Here is a 27943-nt window from a genome sequence, read left to right on the forward strand (position 1 = left end):
ATGAAATTAATATCTACTACTCTTTTAACTCTGGAAAGACTATTTCACTCCAGTCCCCATCAACAGAATTCCCTAGTAAACTTCTGTCACGTACATCTAATAACATCAGAATCTGGGAGGTAATGCTAAGCATCTGCTTTAAGGACTAACACACCAAACCGCTATGCTGAAGACCTGTATTTTTCAGTATGCTTTATTAATTAAATAAGCTCTAAACTGAGCTTGTAGGCTATCATTTATTAAAATGCTGTTCTGTTGAAACAGCACCAAAACGCTAATATTTAAGCCTATTTTTAGTACTCACACCTCACTTTAAATGCTATTTTTGAGGTTTGTTGAGAATACAGCACAATCTCAACTATGCTTTCATTAGCAAGTGGTGCAGCAGAATCAGAACAAGTCTATTGCACAAAATAGATGTTGCTGGGAGCCAAAAACCAACACTACAGGTTTTTCTGGAGAGAAGGGGAAATACTTTAAATTAGCTGCTGGATTAATGACCTGGACTGAATGACCAGTCTGCAGGACTGACCATTAGCAGTTAGAGCACTTGAAACATGCTCCTGTAGCATGCCTTTTGGGTTCGTTTAATCTAAAAGGAACTCATTTTTCATTCTCAGAGACAATTCAACAACACAAACGAAAATGAAGCAAGCAAGGAGGATGGAAAGATTCATGTCACCAAGGTATCTCTCAGAATTAACACATTAGCATATATGATCAGCAGAAATGGTTGAGACAGAAACCCTTTAATACAAAAGGAAAGGACAGAGAAACAGCAGGTTTCCCATAAGGGTTCTGTCTTTAAATGCTTTCTATGCTTTAGTAATCTGGTACCTTTTCAGGCACATTACAAAGTCAGCAAACTTTGGAGTACCCATCTACAAAGTGCAAACAGGTTGCAGCCCAAACGTGTGTTCATAATTGAAGTGTATTAAGGAAACTTAAGAAGCACTGTGGTAAGAAAAATAATAGAAGAAAAAGTTGCAGTCAGTGCTCAGACATTTTCTCTTCAAAAGAAAAACATTTGTCCATAGCAATATGGACACAGATGTTTTCAGGTATAGAAATGAAATACAGATGCAGGAGACTAAGTGAGCTTTGCACCAGTATATGGGTCTAGATTGTCTCAAGAATGAGAATCAGATTCTGCTCTTTGTTTCACGTGTGCACCACCACTAAAGCACCAAGGAGTTCTCTAAGCTGCAAGTTCATTCATTGTTATGGCTAGGGAACATAACCTGATGAGTCTGACCATTCAGCATTCATGTCGATGGAAATCAAAGGGTGTAACAAACCAGTTTAATTAAACAGGATTTCTGACATACTGAACCACTGTCATCTCTTCTCTGTAAATTGAACCTAGAGCATCGTAGCTAGAGCCCAGAAGCTCAGATTTCTGTGGTCTGAGGCCAAGTTCTGTAAAGCACAGAGGTATGACCCTGGTTCAACTTTACAGAAAAATTATCAAGCTGTGGGAGCTTAGTGAACTAAAACAATGCAAGATAAGAAGTAATAAGAAGAAGTAAAAAGTAAAAACAAAAACTAAGCTTTATTTATGTATTTATTTGAGTTGGCAGCAATAACTTAAGGACTCGACAAAAACTGCCATGAAAAGGTGTAAGATGCTAAAGAAAAAAAAAAATTGTCAGCAAGATCAAGGAACAATTTGTTCCAGGAGGCAGTAGTGGCCAATGCCTCACGACCTGACCAGCAAGAAGAATCTCCTCAGATGCTTGCATTAGGAATGGTACACACATTACTGGTTGGCCAAGCAAGATGCAGTTATTACCTATAATGTAATAGACAATAAATGATTTCTGGATATTCATCAGCTGTGTATACTTCCTTGCAGGTCTCTATGAACAGTAAATATATTAATACCTACCAGTATCAATACTGATACCACTAGGCATTGCTACCTATAGACATCAATATCTATCAGTATTGCTACCCATTGATGCCTACTGGTTTCTAAACTTTTTCATTCTTATACTGTTTTTAAACCTATTGAAAAACATCAGTACTGTATGTATTGATGCTGCTCAACTTTGGTAACGATTTCAATACTGATATGCATCAATAGGCATTGAAAGAGAATGATACCTAATGCAAGCAATGGATACCTATCAATGTCAACACCTGTCAATACCAATCACAGTAGCAGTAGGCATCAGTAGCTTTCAGTATCCATAGGCATCTATACCTATCAATTTTAATACTGATGTTAGGCATCAGTACTTACTGATATCAATACCTGTCAGTATAGGTACGCATTGTTACCTATACATTTCTTTACTGATTTTAAAATCAACAGGCATTGATACTGATCAAATTTTATATTTATCTAGCTATGCATTACAACAGCTTTGAAATTCACATCAAAACTGACATCACTACCAATTGATATTGCTGCCTTTCAATAGCAATAGGTTTTAATACCTGTCTTTTTTTATAGCTATGGATAGGAAAGGTACCGATAGGTATTTCAAGACTGATTTCAATGAACATTGATACCTATCAATACATATCCATACCTTTTGACAGACATAGGTACTTATGGATAAGCATCAACAGACATTAATACCAATTGATAGGCATCAGTACTTATGAATTTTGGTATAATTTCAATAAGCTTTTTTTTTTTTTTTTAAAATCTTAAATCATAAGTAGCTACCAATGTCAATATCTCTGTATATTGAGAGCCATCAATTCATATAGACACTTACATTGTGGCCCAAGAGCCGTATGAAGCTCCAGCATGTGGGTTCTAGGTGTTATTATTTGGTATGGAGCTTGTTCACCTCTACGATACCTTCTGGAGCAAAGGTGTGGAGGAAAACGCTTATTATTACAAAAGATGTTTTACTAGTATTTCACATTCACCATCAGATGAGTAAAATCCTGTACTGCAAAGGTCAGTGAGCACGTGCAAAATCAAAGGCACAGCTGCAGGGGTCATTTGTCAACAACTGGTCCTTGATATTTATACAGAGGACAAAAATATAATAATTTCCTTATTTCAAAGAATTCTGAGTACTTTGGTATTCCTCCAATTCAAACTGATTTTCTTAGGAGTAAATTCTCTTTAAAACAGGCCAGTTTCCCTCACGCACCACTCTAGATAGCCGAGTTTCAGCCTGCAGAGGCGTACTTCCCCCTTGCAGGCTTTGTAGAGCCATTAGTTCTATTTAGAATTCTCTTTACAGTGTTTGGGCCTCTGATATGCCCACGGTTTTCCTTCTGAAGGCTGACAACACAGACACCCATATCGGCTTCTTTCCTTTCAGCTGCAAACATCGTTTCTCAGTCCCACACATAAGCCTCCGAAACCAGCAGGGTGAGACAGACACATTCCCACACTGCTGCCTAAGAAGCTACGGTGCCACGTAGAAAGACAGTTGGATTTACTCTCATTATTTCTCATTCTCAACATTTTGTCAACTATAGCTTTTGGTTTTAAATTTGCTTATACGTGACTACAGGAAAACCGATAGCTACAAAAAGTATTGCTTGCTCATGTTATCCTAACGGGGATTCGTGTTGCAACCAGGGTATCAGCATGTGTGGTCTCACTGGCACCTCCTGAAGAGGCAACTTTTCAAAGTTCACCTCTTGCCTGCTACAGAAGGCTAGAATCCCCAGACTAATGCTTCTTGCTGCTTGTAAATGTCACCATGGTATCTCATTACCACAACTACTTTAAAAAAGTCTGACATTTAAAAGATACCAACTTGGTGATCACCTCCCAACTACACACACCACTGATTAAGCACCGACTAGCAAGGAAAACCCACTTTTTAGCATTTTTGACAACCGTCCCTCAGCACTTTGGTTTTTCCAAGGCCATTCCCCATGCAAATAGCGACCGTGCCCGACTCCAGTTGCCTTACAAACATTAACAAGATCTCAGCCTTTGGGAGCATAGCTGCCGGCCAGTACTGAATCCGGGAAGTTGAGATGGATATAACAGGCCATATAATAGGCTGTAGCAACGCCTGCCACACCAAACTAGGGAATGAAAACTAAGACTGTTCTCTACCCTTATGTAATGTATACCAGTGTAAATGATATCCCAACACCTGTGCCGTTGCTTCATTACAAAAACGGTCCTGAAGCGTCACAAAGGAATTTAGTAAAAGTAGTTCTCACAAGTTATAGCAGACTCCTTTATGAATATTTAACTACAGAAGCGGGATGATGCACTTTGCAACAAAATGAGTAAAAGACTAAAGGGATCAAAGGAGTGAGAAGACCCTTAGCTTTTAGGTATGTCACATCATGAAGTAACTTGGCCCAAAGCGAGCGGTTCTGTGTATCTGAGGGTGGTGCTAGAACTCCTCACATCTCCATCACATTTGGTTTGGGAGGGTTACTTTGGATCAGAGCCTGGCCTGGGGACAAAGGATCTTCACAAAACACATTGTTCAGTGTTCTGAAGGGAAGTCATCCTCCAGGGCTTCATGCCCTAAACTACAGGTCTCCCTATGAAGCACTGCACTGACTTCTCATTTCTCACAAATTTTCAACACCCACTTTAACATCACTCATGAAAGATCCCATGTGCAAAGAGTCTATTCATACCATTTCCAAGCACCATTGTAGCTTGGAAATGCCCAAAACCACTACCCCACCCTGAGCTAGGACAACATGCCCTTCAAGAAAGCATGGGGAAGAAAGGCCAGGGGAAGAGACTTAATCCTGCAGCTGCAGGGGAATGCTAGAAGGACAGAAAGTGAAACAAAACCTGTCTTCTTATGCTTTTTTCTCTAAGGAAACAAGAGACAGAGCGTGCCTTCTGGGGAATCCTCACTGCCATGATTGCCACTTCCTTCATCAGCCAGAGGTGCCCAGCCTGACACGCAATCAGGCTGGTTGAGGTCATTGTCCTTCAGACACTGAACACCCAGCAGTGACGTTTTTGTACACGTAGTGATGCAGCCAAAGTCCGCTGCCATATTAGCCCCATCCTGCCACAGAACTCCAGGTACTCACATCCCCGAATGGAGCTACTGTGATTGAAGCCTCGTGGTCCCTGCCTATTACTAATCACTGGCTAACCAGATTGCAGAGGTCAGAATAGTCATCTGACTCTGTGAGGCCATATTGTGTTATAAAATCAGGACATCAATGAAAATATCGAAGATATTTGATCTCCACGGGCTCCCATATTTGAGGACTGACAGTCAATGAGCAGCACATCACCGTGTAGGGCATCAGTGTTTGGGATTTGTAACTAAAGCAGTGCTGATAACACACTAGTGTTTTGGCTGTGGCTGAACAGTGCTTGCACAGCAGCATCAAGGCCTCCTCTCCTCATTCTGCATGCCCCCTGCACCAGAAAGTAGGCTGAGGACAGGCAAGAGGCTGGGAGGGGACATGGCCACAACAGCTGCCCCAAACCATCCAAAGGGATATTCCATGCCATGTAGCGTCATGCTTGGCAATAATGCTGTGGTGCTTGGTCTTCCAAAGTAGCCATTACTCAGAGACTAAGTGGACATTATTCTGATGGTAGCAGTGAGTGAGTGCTCTTGCATCACTTGTTTCTCCCCCCACCCCTCTTTCCTTTGCTTATGACACTGCCTCTAATTCAACCCACGATTTTTTTTTTTATTTTTTATTTATTTATTTATTATTTTTTTTTTACTTTTTGCTTTTGGTCTTCCTAATCTCTTCCTCATCCCTCTAAGGGAAATGAGCAGGCAGCTGTGTGGATGCTCAACTGGCTGGGGTCAACCACAACAGTCACAAAGCCATATCCTTTTACCATCAAGCTACTAAGAGAAAGGGTAGGTGATGGGAAGCTTGATAAGAGCTGTCAAAGCAGCAGCCTTAGCATGGCAGAAGGAAAATCAATATCAGTTAGGGAAGCAGAGAGCAGAGCCAGCTTTGGGGGCTCTCAGCAAGACTTTCTTTTCCCGTTTTATTGAGACATGAACATCTGTCCCACCCAACCCCCCTTCTCAAATCTTGGAGGGGGGGTGGGGGGGGGGAGGGGGGAGGGCAGGGGGAATTACCCATTTGTCCTTTACCTAGTATTTTTGCTGAAATTCTGTGTTCAGAGAATACAAATGCTCTTCTTATCTTATGGTGGCCCATCACTGTCTTGTTTTTTCTCTCCCCAGTGCCGAGTGCATAATTTTAAGTAAAGGCCAAGAAATAAAAAGGGAAGAAAACCTGAAGCTAAACAGGAAACACGGCAATGATATTCAAGCATCAACATTTTGCTTCCTGGGAAGCCAGCATAGTCTTTGCTAACAAGACAAAGAGGCAAAGGGGCTGGGGGCAATGTGACCCAAACTTACAAAGACAGACCAGTTACAGGCACAGAAGGGTAATGTGGCCAGCACCTAGAAATTTCCAGCAACTAGAAATTAAGCTTTTGTGGTGGTTTTATAGGGCCTGCCCAGGTCAACAGAGGGGCTCTGAGGACTGGGCCTGGACACCACTCAGTGCAGGCCCCTTCTCAGCCCTGGACTGCGCTTCTGCTTCCTCCAGATCCTCCTGCATCCAGCCTGCCCCAGAAAACAGCCTCTGCTGGGTCTGGAGAGACAGAGAAGACCTCCAGCAGAAACTGCTAATATAGACACAGCCTTCATCTTCCCTTTAGTGCTCTAGACCATCAACAGGTATTTGCTCCCTTCTTTATTTATAAAAGGCTCACTGCTTTATTGTATTTATACGGGGAGAACATGGGATTTGAGATCTACAAACTTGCTTGCCTGCCATTCTAAATGAACTGCACCTACTGCCAAGCTAAGAAACGATCCCTCTTTCCCCATCACAACAGGTCTCCAAATACCAATTTTAATCTCATAGGCTAAGCATTACATAGGTACTGAATCTGATATCTAAATTACGGTTTCTGTTGGTCGGTGTCTAAAGGCTAAAAATAACGAGTAGACTCCCTTTGTAGTGGGCAAATATGGTACCCACTCCACTCCAACTGAATCCCAAACCAGTTCGCTGAGTTCCAGTGCTTTCAGAGTAAGGAAAACCTGTAAAAATTGAATTCATTGGGAGAGTTGGGTAGAGCATGTTAGGTTCCTGGTGGTGGTGGTAGTGGTGTTTTTTTGGTTGTTTGTTTGTTTTCATAACCTTTTCATTCAGAGTCAGGGTTGAAGGATACATATTAGGCAGTATGAGTAAACTTGTAAACTCATTGCCTATGCTACACGTATTTTAGATACAACTTGAGATTATTCCACTTTTTTTTCCAAGTCTTCAGCTTCATTACCAAAAAAAGAAAAAAAAAAAAAAACAATCACTGTAAAACCCACATCCTCAATTCTGCAGTTAAACTAAGGGCCACGTGCAGTGTCTGACCTATATAGTCACACGGCACATGCACTTCCGTAAGTGTGCTAAAGCTTTTCAAGGGCACAGGTTCTATAAAAAGAGCAAAGAGGGGGCATCCCAAAAGGATTTCCCTGCCAAGTATAAATCTTTCCATAACCACATTATTGGCCACAGCTCTTGTGCATGGCTCAGCTGAGAAAGCCTTTAATTACAAAGCAGTACAGATCCGCTCATGGATTTAGGAGCCTCCGGAAAATGAAAACAGAGAGCTGCATTTCTGCAGCTAATAAGAACACAAAAATTCTTTTCCCAAATAAAGCTGAAAACCTCAGATAGATTTCAGTGTCCTTGAGATACTGTAGCTGCACCCAAGGTCATTTCCAACTGATGTTGGTCTCAAAGGGAGTTCCTTTAACTACTGTTCGCTAGCTTGAAGTCACTCCTACTTTTTATCTCAATAAATCATTGTATTCACACAGTCAACCAGCAGTAGCTGTGGCCTGGAAAGCCCGGTCTCATCACCATATTGGTATCTACTATAATTTAGATAACCAGCACAGATCACTCCAAAATACACTAAGTTAGTCTTGCCGAAATATTTTGTCTAGGATATAGGCATGTGTTCCCTTGAATATGGTAAGTTCATTTTTGATAGACTCTACCATAGCTACAATTACATTCACACCAGTAATTTCAAAGTTTTTTCTGAAAGCCAATGAAAAACTGACCACAGTTTTAATAACCTTTTCCGAGCTTATTTCAAACACAACTTCTCCACTATCTAAGCCAGTCCCAGGAATCCTGAGGGAAGACTGAAGAATCAATGAAATTAACCTCTTGGCCCTCCTGGACTCTCCATCTGCTTATCCGTCCTTAACTTAGGATCAATACATATATTTGCAAATACATTGCTTCCAGCACTGCTTGAAAATTCACTATTATTATTGTACTTGCCTGTTCACCTGCACCACGTTCCTGTTTGTCTTTCCTGTTTAGTAACTTCTTTAAAGGGAAGATTTAGATTTGCAGTCACTAGATGTGAAGACTCCATATGGCAGAACGCAATTTATATTTTGTCTTAAGATATGGCACCTCTGTTCAGCTCCCTCCGTAAAAATGCTTAGGTTACCACATTAAGATATATACATACATATACATATATACATATACATATATATATATATATATATATATATATATATATATATATATATATATATATGCACTAAGGCAAGCCTGTATTATTTACAAACACTCAAAGTGTGTTTTTTCTTCCAGTGATGAGTTTAGAACAAGAGCATGACTCAAAGATAAAGTCTAGCTTACTTTGCAGCCTCTTAAACTTTTGGTGTGAATTGCCACATGCTTTGCAATTCTTTCTTTTTCATTAACAATAGTCTTCGTCAATTAATCTCAAATATGGGGGGGGGGGGGAGAGGATGGGGGGGGAGAGAAAAAACCTACACAGCAGTTCCAGCTTTTGAAACACTCTATTTAATATTAGAGTTACTTCAAGTACTGTGAGCCATCTGGAGCATTATGGCTCTGTCTTGACTGCCAGAAATGGGTTTCTTTTGTTTATTCACTAGTAGAGACAGCTTCTAGTCTACAGCGGGTCTTTAGTCTTATCACAAAACAAACTAGATAGTCAGCCATGAGTAGACAAGTACAACGAACCCTGTCCTTAAATACCTCATCGAAACAGCTTGCTTCCCTTGGGATTTCACAGTAGGTAGTTCATCTACCACAGGTATACAAAGCCTCAAATCACATTATTGCTGGTGTTGCAATTGGTTTTTCCCTTTCTTTTATTTTTCTGTAAAGATAAAGCCCAGTACTAGGGAACAATTTCTAATGAATTTTCTGGAGAAAAAAAAATAGACTCTATATAGAAAGAAAATGACATCTGCATGCGTATGTATTTCGACATTAAATGTGTGATGCAACCAAGGACTTTTGTCTTTGCTTTCAAGAAGCAAGCATGTAGAACGATATGCTAATACAATACATGATGCAAATACCTTTGTGTATCTGGTATGGGTGTAATACCTTTGTTACTCAAATTTAAATCAAAAGTAAGAACAACAGCTTGTTAAATTATCACTTCTTTCATTATTAGAAAACAAGCACAGAAGAAAACTCTCTCAAAAAATAACAACTACTCACCAAAGAAACAAAAAGCACATTTGAGACAGAGCCTTCTTGGTACCCTTAGCCAGACACAAATGAAGCTGCCTTGTTTTACAAAGTGAGCTGACATCTGTTGGACTGAGACAAGCCGGTCCTGCCCCGATGTGTCCTCATGCTCACAGTGTAACCTGCAGCTAGCAGCATCCTCAAGGGCAGATCTGATAACTGCCTGAGCCCAGGGCAAATCTGTCTCTGCAGTAGAAAAGAAATCATGCCATTTTAAAGCAGATGTATGCTCTTATCATTTGCTTGTAAAGCAATAAAATAACTTGCTCTTGCTTAATTGATCTCCGCTGTTCAGAGTAAAAACATTCGCTTTAGATGTGGCCTTTACTGTCGAGCTACTTTAGCACCTCTGTCTCCCTCTTCTTTTCAAGGCTGTAAGAACATTGCTTTTGTGTTATTTTCACACTGTGAGGAAGCTTCTGCTGGGAAAGGTAGGAGAAAACAAGTAAACTAAGCCAAAAATCAAAACACCTCTTTTTTCCTTTACTCCTGTCCAGTAACAATCATCTAATCAATCTCTGTAAATTTATTTCCTTTTCTATTTATTCCTCACAACTTTTAATGTAGAAATTACTACATCTAAAGAACTGTGACATTCTCCTGAATTTTAAACTTGCATCCACAGGATAGAAGAGAAGCAGTCCAATGGATTTCTGCCCCAAACCAGAAAGAGGTTAACAGTTACAACCTTACTGGATTTTTTCTCCATCACTAGAGTAGCTGAGGTCACAACCTGCCCTTCTTGTTACGGCTTCTCCTGTCCTGACAACTACCTCGTGTTCAACTCAAAAGCTGTCTACAAAGCAAGATGGCATCAGCATCCCATAATTATACCTTCGATCATTTTTTGACATCATCAGACCATGGCGTTTTAGGAGCTTATTTTTGCCAATTAAATGAGAGTCTTAGGGAAATTTGCTTTAAAGTATTTGAGAAAAGCATGCATCTATGAAAGCCAAAGCAACCAACAAACAACGAGCTTTTTGCACCAGACCACCAGCAGCTGAGCACCAGGGCGGGAGTGCTGCTCAGAGAAGGCAGATGTGTGCTCTCTGCTGTGGCTCCCCACTTTGGGAACTTGCTCTCCCCACCCCCTACAAACTAGTTCTAGTTTATTGACTTTCAGGACACACTAAAAGGCCCATTTGTTTCCCCTAGCTGTGAGAGGACTGGGAGGACCCTGGTGAGAGATCATAAAATTGGCTCCATTTTCAGTTACAACAGTAGTGATTTGTATGTTAATAATAGGGAAACCAAGGGAGAGGAGTCTCCAGAGAAGTCTGTACACAGAACTATTCCCAAAGTGTGTCAGAAACAAAGCCAGACACTTAATTTCTAAACATTTAGTTGTAAAGAAAGAAATCGGTGTTTGCGCCTAAATAAAGGCTATTTTCAGAGGGGCAGAGTTCATTTTAAAACCAAAACACTAGCCCAGCTGTCACTTGTACAGAACACATATGATACACACACTATTTTGGATTTGACCAGGTAAGAAGATAAAACAATACCAATAATTGAATTAATTTAGTATGTGTGCTCAATTTAAGAGTACCAAAGGTCTGCATTTGCCTACACAAAGTCTTCCGGTGCTCCATCCTTTTTAAAAGTGGCAGCATGATTTCATTTCATTATTTCAGTCAACACAGAGATCTTTTATCCACTAGGTGCTGAACATGGATTAAATTAACTAAGTGGGAGGGAGGAAGATGAAGCAAAGCATTCTGTTTAAAAGCATTTCTCTGTACCTGTCTGAACATGAGAAATTTTGAATGACTTACCCAGTCAACAACTCCTGCTAATGTTCTAGCCATAAATGGGCAGAACCCTGCAAATTTAGGTGAGAAAACAAAAGCAGAACAGAAAGAATTCCTGACTGTACCATCACTGAAGGAGCACATAAAAACCAGGCAGTGACAGACTACAGCAACTTCCACAGCTCACAGTGGAAGTGGGGGAGCTAGTAGAAGCATCATGGCAGGCAATCTATCACATAACTTGGAATCACAGGCAAATTCACGTATGAATCACTGCACCTCCATGCATAAAAAAAAAAAAAAAAAAGCATAAAATAAGATTTAAAAAGCAACTGTATTGATGGAAGAACCCAAGGAAAGTGAAAGCACAAGAAAGGGAGATGTATGATCAACAGCAAAATAAATGTTGCTTTTGAAAACAAAGACTTCCAGAAAATAAATTGTATAAGTTAATTTTGTTTTTTGTTTTTTTTTTTTTCCCCAGAGTCCTTGGGGTTCATTATTTTAAATATGCTTATTAGCTGGAATGTAGTTGAGAAAATCACGCACATATTATACTCTAGAGAAAGAACAGAATGAGAGGTAATTGCTGCAAACTTTTATCATGGACGAAGGTACAATAAAGACCTTCCCTCAAGGAAGCACATCAGTGAGAGTCTAGGATAAAAGGTGTGGTAGTAAGATAGAGACAGACACTTGTTCTGTCTACAGAAAAAATGGCTAGAACAATTTGCAGCATTTGTTGCACAGCCTTATTCTTGCAGTAGAAAGCCCTTTTTCAGTTAAATCGGAATATAAAAATATCTCATTTAACAATGCCATTTCTCTAGTGGCCTTCTGTTTAGATATGAACGCAGATTATTTCTCCTGCTGGAATTACCCAGAGCTATAATGACAGTATCAAAATTTATCTTCAGGAGATGATGGCTGAACTTATCAAGAAACCACCAGCAAAGAGTTCCTTGCTGAGGGTAGATAAGTTCCACTTCTCCAAACTGCATATTTTATAATCTGCTTATACAGCAGCTCATCCATACAGCTGTCCCTTCATTTTAAATCCACCTGCTGTTTTAGCTGCTTCTAGTGTTGATAGCTGATGTGCAATAAAGTGCTGAACTGGGTCTTTCGGATAAAGATGGGTGAAAAATACACAAGCTACTCACACTATTCTGAAATTAAAGGTAAAGGAAGCCGTTTGCCTTTCTACTTAATTAAATGCTCTTACTTCATACCCTTTCAGAAACCCTGGGACAGCAGCAAAGAGAGGCAAATGATTGTAGTAGGAGCATGATGCAATGCACTGCATATAATGCAACGTAAACTGTATTATATGTATAATGTTGCTAGGCTCATCTCAGTCTGGCAAACATCTCCATGTTAACAGGCGCCACTGGTTTCCAGCTGGGCACAAAGGTCAGGCTGAGAACATCCCATTGTAGGATCCATTGTTTTCCTTTGAACTGTGCCTTGTCTGTCAAATTAGTCACTAAAAGAAATGAAACAGTTACTTGGTTAAATGACTGTTTCCCCTGGCTATTAGACAAAATGCATTACATCTCCAGGCATGTGATCAAATGATTGAGAGTTTGACCTAAATTTACTTACTATGCTAAACAACCAAAGGAACAAAAGGAATTACGCCTCGCTGCCTACTGCCAGCTACAAAGAACATCTATCTGTCTGTAACTACAGCTGAAGTGTAGTTCTGTAGTTTTCTGTGCCTGCTTCTTGGAGCAACTGCAGCTCAGGTGACAAAAGATTTCAGGGAGTGGTCATTTTTTGTTTGTTTCCTCCTAAAAGCTTTATCTCACTTGTTTTTGCACTTTTGGGACCCTAAAATTACGTGCTTTAGAGGTGCCTTGACTTCTACAGAGCTAAACTTATGTGGAATTTCCACTTCATTCAGATGCACTTTGAATCCTTGCAAAAGTATCAACCAAAAAATAGTCTTAAAAGCCATCTCAAAACAGCAGAAGTACAAACACATCACAGTCTCACACATTTGATAAAGCAGACTAAAACTACATATAGTTTTTAGAAACAATCTTCCTTGAAGGGGAGGGGGCATTCTGAAAATTTCATAGATTTCCTCACGTCCTGAGCATCTGCTAGAAGCTATTAACATGCAGCCACTTGAAAACAGGTTGAGTTCTTTTATTGTGAGGTCATTTAAAAGAAAGGTGGCAAAATAATACACTCATAGCTAACAAGGCTAGATATTTCCACTCAAAATTCAAATGTTTGGGGCACTCAACTCCCTTTCATTCTTTTCTAAATAGATTTTCACATTCTGGTAACGACAGTTTTTCAGTCCATAACACCCCTGAATGTGGTGCTCATGACCATTTTGGGAAGCAGCAGGGAATAAGAAATATGGCTAAGGGGGTGATCTATACCAACAAAACAGTACTTATGTGGGAAGCAGAAAATGTATGCATGTCTCTCTATTCAGTCTCCTTCAGCTCAAAGTAACCTGCAGTTTTACAGGGAAAAACAAAGAGGACAATGCAACTACAGTGAGTAACAAACTGGGATGCGACTGTTCAGAATAGTCCAAGGACTAACGTGATTAGGAACTGCCTCTTCCAAGAGCAGCACCTGGTTCCAGTCTACATGATCAAAGGGTCTGGCCCATTTTAACAGAAGCATTGGTAGTGTGCTATGGGCAAAGCCAAAGAGAGACATCACCACAAGGCTAAAGGCTTTACCAGGTGACGCTACAAACAGAATAGAAAAAAAGAGAAAGAAAATGGACGTACTGCTTAGGAACACAACACCCATGCTAACACACTCGGATAACTGCGTACACAGACATAACGCTTGTGAGCACATAAATCGTCGTGCTTGCAAAAGTTATTTTTGTATACAAAGTTTTTTTCCCAGGTGTGGTTTTGCTGCTTAAACTTTGGTCTCTTGCAGCTTTTAAGTTTACTTGTTGCATCCACCGTTGAAGATGTTTTACCTTGACAGAAATATATAAATTTTTATACACATTCCTCCCCGTACCTACTCAACATCAACCCTCTCCCAGCTCCAGCTTCCTTTCAACTACTCTCACCACACTCAATGAATTACAAATATATATAATCTTGATTATTCCTATCATCATTTTCTTTCACAGAAAAAACTGCTATCCAGAGCTTGGCACCAGCTCTTTAAGATTTAAGGGATTATTTATTTATTTACAGTTTTTCTTTGCCTTTCTGTGACATACCCCTTTACAAATATACACGTATTTTTCCCCCAAGATGTAAAAAGAAAGGATTGAGGAAAAAACAGGTTTATTCCAAATACCAGGCACAGCCCAGCTTTATTTCACAAAAAGATCAAGCAACAGGGGATTGAACAAAAGGAAGGGTAAGGGGAAGAGGCACACATCCTGACACACTGACAGTATGTTGACAAACTTCTCTCAGCATCAAAAGGCTTCCTTCTTTTTGCAATTCATTTAAAGCTCTTGCTCAAGGCTTTTGAACAAATGGGCCATTGGCAGTCCCTCAGGGATTAATTTTCAAAAGAATTATAGGCCCCCAAAAGCACTGCTTACAGATAAACATTTACTTCAGTGATTCAAACCAGTCGTGCCCTGCTCCCCCCAGCAGACACACTTTCAGATTCTGGAGAAGATGAGCTTTGGAGTCAAGGCTTTAAAGGTATTTTGAATATACCTCTGGTGGCTCAAAGATGTCTTAATCAAATCTTTTCCCTTCTAGAGAACAACATGATGTAGTGAACATTTATCTGATGTTTCAGATTATTAAACCTGGATAATAACTCCTTGCTGCTGGCACAGTTAAGTTCCTTCCACCTGCCCCAAGCCCCACATTTTCCCCTCCACCCCATCGTGCAAATCCATGCTCTTCATAGATAGCAAATAAAGAACTGCAATCAGAGACAAGGGAGCTGACAGTGACAAACTTCAGGCTATACAAAAGATCTCCTTACAAGCTATGCCAAGCAGTATTACAAGCACAGCCAGCAATCTGAATGAGCAGCCCTCTAGTTCTCACTGCCTGTGCTATACTCCTACCTTCAGCAAAAAATCCTTCAGGGCAGCAAGAACAGTAGTAAACCTGTCATCAACAGCCACAGTACTGTCACATCAGCTACTCTCCCGTGTCAGCTACAATCTTTAACTCAGCTGTTTGCCTCTTTGGGGACAACTTTCCTTGGCTGTCAGGAAATAGAACATGTACATTGGTCCTTCATAAGCATATACAAGTGCTCCAGGGCACAAATAAACAAAACAGGCTCGTTCTTTGAACAATCATGTTGATTTTTAAAAAGAAGCCAAAAGATGCTTCTGTGATTAGTCCTATATACGAACTAGCATGGTAGAACTTACATGTAGATCTGTCACATGGAATAAGCCACTGTCACTCATTTCCTTTCCATATACCAGAGCTGGAAAACAGATTGCTTTTACCACGTGCTTGATACAGAACTGTGCTTCCAAACCACATAGCCAAAGTCCTGGAATCACAGTCAAACAACTGGCTAACGCCCTACAAACCTACAGATCATTACCATAGGCACTGGTGTCTAGAAGCACAAAAAAAGATCTCTTCCTTCATGTCTCATCATCTTTTGCGGTCCTGACAACTACCACAACAAGGGGAATGTATCTGTTAAACAATCCTAGATGCCATCCATTCGGTAACAGCTCATTTTAAAGCATCTGACAAGACAAACTTCATAAAAGTGACTTTTTGGTACAGCCAAAACGTTTATACCCCAGTCAGCCAAGCCAATCTGTTGTGGTGGCAAACTAATGGCATTCTGCCACTGAAATTACCGGAGCTTACTCCACTCCAGAGCAGAGCTCTGGCCACTTGAAATACAGCTGCTAAAACACATCACAGGGAATGGAGCAGAGAAGTAACAGCAGTATCAGAAATGTACTTGGGAGCATGGTTCACAGGCAGAAGAAACCAGGAGTGTAAACCTCTTCCAGTTACAGTGCTCTGTAGTACTGAAGTCCACAGGAAATTATTTCTGAGCATATGTTGGAAGGCTTGATTACCTAAGTACACTCAGAAATCCAACTTAATCTAACGGAGTACTTAAACCATTAAATCCTTTTACCGGCTCTCTCGTTCAGAAATACGATGGATTTAACGTGGTTTATCTTGAATTGATTTTCAAGATCCACTACTTAGAAGGGTAGACTTCTCATCAACAATACACCCCCTTCCTTAAATCTTTTACGTAGTAAATCTGAGAGGAGGCAAGGTATGACCGAGACTACAACGGCACTGTGTACCCAAATATAAAGCACTTAAAAATAGCTAGAAACAAGTGCTGCTGTTTGCTTCCCAAAACAACAGAGGCACGCATATGCTCCCCACCATGCACGCTGTCTTTCCATAGCATAGCAAATCAAAATCAAAGGCTCAGTTTCTCATGCCTCATGGGTATCAAAGCTAATGACAAGTCCAGGGACCCAACAGCAACAACCTAAGATGGTGCTTCAATGCCCATGTGTGCCAGGCAGGACACTGCGCTCCTGCCTGCAGGGAAGTGATGGCTGTAAGGGAACACTGTATGAACGTATCCAAGTGATTAATGCACACCCTGTAGTGAGCTGCTTGATTCAAAAGGGTTGTGTCAGACCAGTCATGGTAGCTGGCTGATTTATTTCACCTGTCTCAACAGAAGAGGCTTATGTAATAAAAGAGACCAGAAGTAAACCTGAAAAGACAGTTAGTTAAACAGGGCCCTGTAAGAAAAATACTAACTTGAGACTGTGTGAGTCAGAATAGGAGGCTGAAGAAGATGCAATGAGATGGAGGTAAACTAAGCTGTATAAAAGGTGAGCTTCCACAATTCAGAAAAGATAACTTTGCATATCCAGTGCTGAAAAATGAAAAAGCACTTATTTTGACTGTAGAGTAAGTATCATCATAAGCTCTACACCAAAGTAGTTTTTCAGGTAAAAAACAAACAAACAAAAAACCCCCCCCCACACTTACTAAAGATTGCCTCTTCCACAATATATAGCAGTTTACTCATGAATGAACTCAAGCAGGTGTTCTGGGAGAAAATTAAAATGGTAAGAGGAAATCCCCTGCTGTCTTTTTTTTTGTCTCACTCAAACATGTTTCTGTAACAACTTCAAATTATACAATCTGAATAATACACTATGCTGTTTTATATGAATTTCAAGACTGAGAGCAAACAGTTGATAAAACAGGCAACTTTAGGTAAGTGTTTTTCAAGTTTTCTTGCCTCCTCCCACGATCATACTTGAGGTGATGAGTTACACTTAGATGAAAGTCTCCATTTTGATGCCCCCTACAGAGAAATTCTCTATCCCCACCCACCCCACCAAAACAAACAAACAAAGAAATAAATAAAATCAAGATCCTTCTGTGACTAAGCAAGCATGGCATGATTACCGCAGGAACAACTAGATGCAGAAGGATGCAGAAATGACCAGGGAGGAGTGGAAATGGGGACGGACCTTTCTGTAGCAGCTTGGTGGTGAAGATCACTAAGCTGCCCTGCACAGCTGCATAAGTCAGAAACAGGCACCTCCACAGGACCATCCCCCAGTCCACCTACAGCCATGAGAAATGTTGCCAGAAAACTGACTTTTTTCACTCCACTGGGTGGCAGGGGGCAAGGGGAGTTGGGAAGAATCAAAATTAATACATTGGTTTCAATTCTAAGAATTTAGTTCTTAGAGAAAATAAAAATGAAACCAAGAATCTTCTGGTCTTCTTCAGATTCTGTTCAAGTTTCTCTCTGCACACCACAATATCTCAATATACCAAGCATGAACTTATGAAACAGTTCTGTTGGGCCAAAATAGGGCATTTTTGTTATAAGTAACTGAAATGAGAAATTCTTTTAGCTCAACATACAGAAAAGTTGTAGGAAATAATTGATGCATGCCTGAAAAACATCTATACAAGAATCTGTAAGAAAGTCTTTCTGCTCTGTTAGAAGTATGAACAGAGCTCTGAACTTACAGAAATTCTTTCTTTAAAGATATTCACCATGTCAAAGCTCCACATCTGGAGCTCTTGATCAACTAAATGAAAATCAGCATCTAAATGCTAAGAGTACAGTAAGAATACTATAGGTCAAATACTTGGTTACCTACTGCCAGAAACAGTCATCTGCTTTCATGTTGTATTACAAGTGGCTGAAAACTGACAAAACTGAGGATTCTGCTCCAGTGGATTAGAAATGGGAATAGACTCCAAGACAAAATTATCTAAGGATTCCAGTAGTTCTGTTGGGTGTTTTTTTGTTTTGTTTTGTTTTTTTTTAATTGTGAACTACAAACCTTTAATCCTTAGGAATAAGCCATTTCTTTGTTGGGAAAAATTCAGATGATAGCTAGTATCTCACTGCATGCCAAGTCTTGGCCTCTTATGGTACAAACTGGATCAAGGAAAAATGCCTTGTTTTATTTGTCTGTCAACAACTCATCACTGCTTTTATTTTCAGTCTCTTGATTTTCATTTGGCATAGATGTTTTGATTTGTACAAAGATACAGCTTTTATTGATCCAAGATGTTCACATCTGTAGCATGATTTAATAGGATTATGCCACAATGGACGATATTTAGGAAATATGGCAATCTAAAAAATTCCTTCTAGTACCAAGTAAATATATGAATCTGAAACATTTAGTTTTGTGATGTAAAAATATGTTTAAAGTATTAAATCATGGACAGACCGTGATAAAAAGCAATGAGAGGCATGAACTGTGTTTCAAAATATAATTCTTCAATAAAAATAAAGCTAATTAGTTAACTGCACTCATCCTTGATATACAATTTCACAGACACACATACTTGGCTAATGTACCTATCAAGAAATTCAAAGACCATTTTGTAAAAGGAAGCAAACTGATAGATCTGGAAAACAAGGTATTTAGCCACAGAACAGATGTACAGAAGAAACAGAATTAGTACAGGCTCTCATATGCTTCAATGGGGGCATGAAAAAAGCCCTTTTGTATACAGAGTCACAGGCCCAACTCACAGACAAGTTTATTGGTTTTGTATCCTGTCAGGAAAAGTGAGCAAGACTGTCCAATTACCTGTTTCTATGTTGCGGAAACATTATCTCACATAATTACTTTAATATGCACCAAACAGCACATGACTTTGGTATACATAAAGTACTGATCCAGTGCACACTCTTTGAAGTTCTCAGATTTGAAAGAGCAAAGAGAACAGGACCATCATCTTTCTCAACTCCAAAGTAACCTTTCAGTTGAGAGAAGTCACTACAAATAATCACTGCAATCCTCACCTACCAAAACTCTTGAAAACACTTGGCACTTCAGAAAAGCTGGAGAATTTGGGGTTCAGAGATGAAAGGAAAGCAGAGTTGACAGCCAAGTGGTGACACTGGCTGGAGAAAGAGCCAATGCTATATGTCACATACTACCACAAAGCTATAATGGACATATTCTGTGAACAATGTATATAATAAAACTGGAGCCTGTTAACTGGTAATTGGTAACATTTGTAGCTCTGCATCATCAAGAGACATGCTTGAAGAAGGTGAAGGCCTATCTAGCATTAATCAGCCAAACACCCAAGAAACCGTTTTATCATCAGGAAAGCAGATCTTTCTTGAATTATTGATTCAGAACATCTTTTATATCTGAAGAGTCACATGCATTTATTACCTTCACAGAAGTAAAACACACAACTTCATCACATACAAACTCCTCCTCTCTTCCCTAAACAAAACAAAAATCTGGAGTAGAAAAATTTTCCTAACAAAAAACCTTAACTGAGCCAACTTCTCTGATTTTCAATTCTCAGCTCCAGTAGTCCAAGGGAAAGGAAGTTGAGGCTTTGACCCCAAAAGCCAGATTCTTAATTAGCCCAAACCTCAAAGTTCCAAATTCACCCTACATGAATCACTGCTTCCTACTGCTGAAGGAAATTTACTGTATGTCATCAGCACAGCATCCCTTCCTACAAATGAAGGGAGAACAAAGGGAAAATGGATTTTGACTACGGTTCTGCACTATCATTTTTTGTTCGTAGTTAGTCTTCAGAAGTAGAAACATTAGCTTTGACTGACATAATCAACACCTAGTCAGGTTTTTCTGCTGCAAGATGAATTAGGCTGCTTTGATATACTCTTCCCACACAAAGCTGCATATTTCCTTTTTGCTTGATAGAGAAATTGGAATTGGCTAACATTAGGCACTTAAATGACAATTAACTTCAGCAATGTTAAGAATGCCTCCATTCAGTTATTCGCATTATTGAGATTGAAGGGTTTTTTGTGACATAATTGTTGCTGTTCCAGATAAGTTATAACTTAAAAGAAAAAAAAAAAAAAAAAAGTGTTTTCTATTCTCTCTTCCTTATTCTTAAAGCTGAATTGAAGCAAAATTTCAGTGAAAGATTAATGCAGCTCTGGAGGAGATACATTCCTAACAAACAGGAAAATTTGAGTGTTAATTACCAGCATGAATTGAAATAATGTTCCTCCTTCAGAGGTTTCTATTCTGAGCTTTCAGTCTAAAAGGAGGAAACTTGCCTTTCGTTTTACCTTATATATTATACTAATTAATTTTCATTAAACAAAGTGGGAGATGGTATTTCCACAGCCTTCCCTCTGCTTGTTTTAGGTCTCCTTGCACAGATTTGAATTCAGAGACAGGTGCCTTGGAAAACATTAGGAAGGGAAGGTATGAAGTAGACACTTGTTGTTTGGGGATCTGGGACTGATCCAGTAGCACACTCTAATTATGATTCCTTTAATATCTACTAAAAAAGTGGAAAGTGCTTCAGAGATGTAAGAAAAATGCTCTCCAAAGCAACACACCACTAGAAATGCATACACCACCTTTACAAAAAGAAGAGCTGTTTTAGGTTTCATAGTTTCTTACCCTGCAATAGAAGAACAGTCTTCTAACTGTTTCTTCTGAAGCTTTATCTTTGGCAACTTTTTTTTTTTCTTTTAAATCACAAGTGAGGGAATGCTACATTATAAATAAATAGAAAAACATGGATGCCTTAATCTTTCTGTGATGAGAATACCATATTTATTGCATACCTCCCTTCCTTTCTCTACCCTTCAGAGACTGCTGCATGTAACTGTATTCCATGGCTAAAACTTTTCCTTCACCTTAGGAGCTCATTTTCTAGTCTAGTTTTACTTCCTTCCTCTTCCAGGTGCTTAGTTTCCTGTCTATCTTTTTTAATAGACATACAAAATATATTTTATATGCTATATATAGTAATATATAAGATATATATTAGATATTTTACATAATGTATTTATATATTCCTGTATTCTCTCCCTCTCAGAAAAATATGTACTGGTTGGAACATTAAATAGTGGCTGCACAGGCCTGAGCCTCACAGCTGAACGTTATGAAAAGAATGCAAGTGAGCAATTATCACACTACAACCACATCCTGATGAATCTTACTGCTTCAGTGTGTGCAGAATAATGTATTTCCAAGGTAATCTACAAAGACAACAAGAAAAATAACCTGTTCCAAAAAAGAAAAAAAAAAAAAAAAAAACAAGCTCAAAACAGTCAAAAGTCTTAATCATTTTGAACTTCATAAAGGAATGAAGAAAAGCAGAATTCGTATGTAAGACCACAGTAAAACCAAATTATCCTGATATTGATCTTCACTGTTTTAAAACTTCTTATGCTAAATTTTACCGAAGAAATAATCCTCACATGCTCGCTTTGTCACCCCAATAATTTCAGTCAAGTAGTTAATTTCTTCAACAATTGTGATTTTCACCAAACATTACGCTATTAGGTAGTTATGCTGAGGGAAGCTATCAACACCTCAACAGAGAGAAAGACTGCAGCTTGTGTTCTATCTCATAAACGCAAAAAAAAAAAAAAAAGCTCTAGAACTTTACTAGACACTAGAAAACAGACGCACAACAGAGGTGTTGCAATTGTCCTATCCAAAATGAAAGCTTCAGTTGATTTCACACCTTCACAGACACCAAAACGTCTAGCTACTCAGTACAAATCTTTAAGAAACCATGGTTTAATTGTTCTATTATTTGTGGAATGACTTGACTGAGAACTGCTTTCACTGTTTTTACAAAGGAAGCTCAATTAACTTATAGACCTGATTAGCTGATCTAATCAACTGATTTAACTTATCTAAATTCCTTTTCCTCACCTTTCCCTTCTGTAGCATTTATCTGTGCTTTGAACACATAGGCAGCAGTCATCTGCAGGACAAGTAGGACAGGAACAATTCCTCCTATAAAACATTCCTCAAAACCATACACCCATCATAACATAAAAGTTTATGGGAAAAATAATTACTATTTAAGCATGGAGACAATTATGATAGTGCATAAGGTGACAATGATAGCTCCCTTCAGGTTATCTTCCACCAGATGTCTCAGTTAACAGATTTGAGTAGTGAAACATGCAAATCTCTCATAAGTGCATTCAGTGGTCACAGGCATTTCACAACCAGTGTCAGTAGACCTAAACAAAAATGAAGTATTTTCAGAATTGAAAGAAAAATTTACAATAGCCAAAGTATCTGCTTGTCAACCACACTATTCTATTTTTAGCAACCACAGAATAAGTTGTCTAAGAAATTATTTATTGGCTTGTTTGGTAACAGTTGAACTGAGCTGGATCACACCCTTACTCCAAAAAGACAAACAGCTGAATCAAAGTGTCATTCTGTGTGCCTTATGCAGGCACTGGGAATTTTGTCAGTGTGTTGAGTGTAAAACCAGAGTTATTCTTCAGGTAAAATAATGCTTCCAATACTGAGGCTTGTGCAGAGTTTCCAAACCTTCAGTTGTGCAAAGAACAACAGTGAATTCATAATTAGGTGAATGGGTTATTTCTCACCTCTTCCTTCTACCCTGATTCACATAAGAGCAAGAGGAAGCCATTTGTTGAGCTTCATTTGGTATAGCACAGCTTTGACTATTCAAGCAATACTCAGCTCAAACTTGCATGACAGAGTCTCTTATCTGCTTTTGTTGAACAACAACAACAAAAAAAAATGAACACAGCATTAGCAAATACTGATTTGTCACCTCTTCTACCAAAAACCTAAAGAGATTTTCTTGGGATTTACTTCTTCATTATGACTACAATAATACTGTAGAAGCCCACTCTCGAAAGTTTTTCATTAGATTCATTTATGTGTATTTTTGAGAGTTATCTTAAAGCTAGGATATGAATTAAAGCTGCTCTACCAGATTTAACAAGAAGGAAACATTAATCTACTGTATACCGTAGGCGTACAATACCTGTAGGCAATCAACAAAGTTCAGAAGTATAATTTATCAAAATTTGTGAGAAGAACACAAACACTGATTACATTTTAAGGTCAGCTGGTCACTTTTTAACTTGCATGCACCTAGTTTTGCAACCTTCTCTGTGCTAGCAGAGGTACCAAACAATTTCAAAGTTTCTGTGGAGAAACTGAGCTACACAGTTACCTCAATAAGCAACCTGAACGCCATGTCTTACGGATTTCTCATTTAAAAAAAAATAATAAAAAAGGAACATAAAATGTTATTAAAAAAATATGTCCTCCAATCACAGATGTGCAGCTGCAGCTTCAAGTTCCACTTGGGGGTAAGGGAATTAACAATGTATAGTTATAAGTCATTTTCTCTTGAAATAACAATTCTAATTGCCATGCTTACAAAAATAAATTAATTGACAATTTCCAGTATAAATTTTGATACTTCCAAAGGGAAAGACTGAAAAGGCAGACAAGACTCTACGCAGACCGAGAACACGTGGGCATTCAATAGCTCCCATAGTTTCAACTAATGGAAGACTACATTTAACATGTACATCAAATTTTTCTTTTTCTTTCTGCTTCCTGCTATTGCATTTCCATTGTGCCATACTAAGCAGTTGTAGGTAACAATCTCCTCAGGACTAACCTGACTCTAATGAGGAAGAAACTCGGTGCACATTAATTGGATTGCAAGAAACGCCTACTATCCAGAAGTGATTCTAAAGTGTTTGGAAAACATATGGAAGGAAGAAGTTCAAGTTCAACAGCCACAAGCCCCGATTCCTGTCTCAATTCCCATTAAAATGAAGACAGCACCCACAGCAGGTTACACCTTACTGCCACCATAAGTGCATATACTTACATGCATTTCACACGGGTTCTCTCTTAATGCTCATCCCCTTTTGTCCCACCCCCTTTGCTCCCAAACAAAACAAGGCAGGTTTTTTTTTTTTTTCCTCCTTTCACGCATGTACTGGGGCTTATACCCAATTCCTCAGATCTATCTGTGGCCACCATCAAAACACGTAGATATGACCTATCACACACAAACATCCTAGTTACAGAGTTGTGTTCTTGTTTCTTGGAATCCTTTATGTTTTTCCTCTTTTATTTTGACATTTAATGGCAGCCAAACAAACAACATATGTTCATCTCCAGTATCTACCTGAAATTCCCATGGCTGCTAATGGCATGGGCATTATGGTAACAGATTTGAATATTTTACACTGTGAGCATTTCATGAACCCTGGGTTGCCAAGGATTCATTCTGAAGCTTCTTCCTTTTTTAAGAAGAAGAAATACAAAATAAACAATGTACAGGAGCTACTTGTTTTGAATTCTTCAGCTATCTCACAAAGAAAAGTTTGCACCAGAGTGGAGCCAAAACACCAGCCTGGATTATCATGATACTGTGCACTGCTCTCACAAAGGTTAAACCGCACTATCACGAGACAGAACGTCTCATTCCAAAACACAACTAAAACATCTACTTTGCTCTGCTGATACCAAGCCTTCCCATGGTAGATGATGAACTACAGTGCCTTCTGAAGCTATGCTTGTCCTTATCTTGGTCTTCAGTCAAGGCATTCCTTACAGTTCCAGAAGGGGAAACAAACCTGCAAATATTTATACAGCAATTTATACAGCATGGACACAGTTCAAGTGCCACTATTCTGACTGCTTGGTGTTTCAAATGTTGTTCTTCTCATCTTTCATGTTCTTTCACCCATTCCTCTGACTTGCACATTTTTAATTTTAGGTTCCAGTAATTTAAGATTACTGTACCTAATAAGAAATAGGTCAGAATGTTTTCCTCCTCTCCTCCCAGTAAGAAAAATCAAGAAACACCTATCTTACTCACACTTCCACTTCTGTGCACTGTATGCTAATGTGAGCTGAACTATGGGCCAAAATTGCAATCTGCTACAACACTGTATATTTTAGTTATACAGAAATAAGATCATTAACAAGTTCAATTACCACACAGATGCCTACTAGTTGGGATTTTAGTCTAAATTGTTAAGGAAAGGGATACCTTGTGGTATTGCAGCAGAACTACACACGAAACTCCAGGTAACTTCTGCATCTCCAGGCAATTTTAGTCAAACTAAACATGTCCATTACCTGACACCAGGGAGGCCAAAGGAAGAGGCACATTATGAACAACACCATCACAAGAGGAGCTTCAGAGTTCACACCTTACCAGATGGCAGAGGATTTAACCACTAAATGCATATTGCCACTGTTAAGCCCTCTTGCTGCTCACAGAACTCCTTCTGTGTGCCACAGCTACAGGGAGAAGGGAAACTAAAGGGTCAAGATCCCTCTGAGCAAATTTTCTTCTCTCCTGGTTACATTCACTCCTGGCCACTGAGGGTAAGGAAAGGAAGAGCAAGAGAAAGCAGGGAAGAGAGGATATTAAAATCAGATGTTGAACATTAGAGTAGGTGAAACTTTTCTGAGTAGAGTCCTATACTGAAGAATCTCCTTTGAAAGGTGGTTGACAGCACAGTCTTGGTCTCTCTCCCCCTCCCTCCAGTAGCCTGAAGAGAAAGGTAGCCCCTGAAATGGAGTGATTGAGGTTAGATTGTGTGAACATTGTGGTTTACATTTACTGAAATATCAGCTTTCTGAGCTGAATCTCAGAATATAAACATGTACTTCAGTGTACAGTAAACTGGCTGCATCAACAGAAATCAGGTCCAGAGGTGAAAACATACTCAGTGGCCCTATTTTTGAGCTAAGATCTTAGAGATCCAAATTCAAAGAAAAGTATTTTTTCAAAGAAAAACAAGAAGTTGAACTTTCTAAGGAACCCAGAATACCTCAATAACTGTCTGCTCTTTTTCTGAGCAACAAAATATCAGCTGCAAGGAAGACTCCAAAACAAAAATGCTACAGCTTTTCCTGCAACTACTCTGCAGTTTGATTTCACGACAATGCAGCCTGCCGCTGTTAAAACTAAACATGAAATAAGTGGAATATGTATCCAGTGTGTTGAAGCAATATCTGAAGTTTGATATCAGCTTGTTTGAATTTCTGCTGGCATTTTAACATTTGGACACATATTCAAAATTTACTTAGACATCAAATCAAAGGTGTGTTCCACAGAGCAGATTTTCATGCACATCCCTCTTTTTAGCAAGATATTTTGTCTGAATAGACTTAAATTTCTGTAATTACTTCCTTACCACAGGAATAAACTGTCATATCCTCTTCGGAGTTGTGCTTTTCCCAGCCTCAAGGAGACTAGGATAAGCGGCTGATTTTCCTGCGGAAGTCATTCCACATATCTGAGTATCCTTGTCGCTTTTCACTGCACCTGTTGCAATGTGCAATGAGGAAGTGCAAACTGGAAGTGCACTGATATGGGGTGTCAAATAGCATGGCACAGAGAGTTTTAAATGGGTATGATCCTATTATCTCTGATTCTTGGTCAAGACTAGAAACTTGGCAAACTCAGCCTGGAACTGGCTAATTCTAAATGAACGAGCCTGAAGACAGGAAGCAATTCAGCATATTAGAGCAGCTTTTTGCAAGTGCTAATTAACACAGTTAAAAAATTTTAAGAAGCAGTGTAAGCTAAGTAAAACAAGCATGTTTCATGCACATTTTTCTGGCCATCTTTTCTCCTCATTTCCACTCTCCCAGAAAGCTGTCATAAAAGGCTCCCTCCCTGGAGTCATGCCCTGTTTTAGCTCCGCTCATTTTCCCTCCCCCAGCCTGCAACACACAGAGACAAATTCTACAATTCCTCTTCTCTAGCTCTTATGTGCCTGGCTTCTGCCCAACAATTTTATATCAAGGAAAATCCCCACTTAACTCTTTTCTTAGTCTCCACCCTTCCAGACTTCTTCCTCTTGAAATGCTTTCCCTTCTGTCCTAGGATTTGCTTTGAATATCAAAAATTAAGAATATCATGAGAGAAAGAAAACAGAAGTCAGCAGAGGAAAACAATAACAAAATAAACAAACAAAGATGTATATAGTCAAAGATCCAAGAAGAACATAAGAACATAAATCACTTCTAAGTCATGAGGACAAATAGAAGTTGTGCTAATGAGGTCAATACTATCACTTCCCAAGTTCAGAATTCAGGACCAGAAGACTGCACCCTTTTCTGTTGGGAGTAAAGAACTTCTTAACTAAGTATTAGAAGCCCTAAAAAAGTGCTTCTCAGATTGCACTCCTAACATATAATTTGTTTTATACTAAAGGAAAAATCATTTTTCAACAAATTTTCCAGTCAATATTTAATGGCACAAAGTGAGAAGACAACACCGCAAAACAAACAAATTTTCATTAGACACATTCTGACGTAAGGGCAGTCTGCCAGAACAGTACCTGTGAAATGGTGGCCAAAATACTGTTTTGTAACTTTGCCATCTTAGAATCAGCCTTGGAAAAAGGTTTCTGAAATTTATTTCATTAGTAAGGAAACTAAT

General features: G+C 39.1%; 1 protein-coding gene across 3 annotated transcripts in view; it reads right to left on the minus strand.

Annotated features, from left to right (window-relative positions):
* The window catches only part of JADE1 (jade family PHD finger 1), a 147437-nt gene that overhangs the window by 54935 nt on the left and 64559 nt on the right, over nucleotides 1-27943 (minus strand). The window contains exon 1 of one of the 3 annotated variants that reach the window (XM_082760324.1): nucleotides 26691-26711. The exons of the other annotated variants lie outside the window; for them this stretch is intronic. Within the exon in view, the coding sequence (XP_082616450.1) occupies nucleotides 26691-26709 (19 nt within the window). The 5' untranslated portion in view covers nucleotides 26710-26711. Of the gene's footprint in view, nucleotides 1-26690; nucleotides 26712-27943 lie in introns of those variants that run through there. 3 annotated transcript variants of the gene reach the window in all.

Source organism: Aythya marila (genome assembly GCF_965140915.1).
Source record: "Aythya marila genome assembly, chromosome: 4".
Taxonomy (NCBI): domain Eukaryota; kingdom Metazoa; phylum Chordata; class Aves; order Anseriformes; family Anatidae; genus Aythya; species Aythya marila.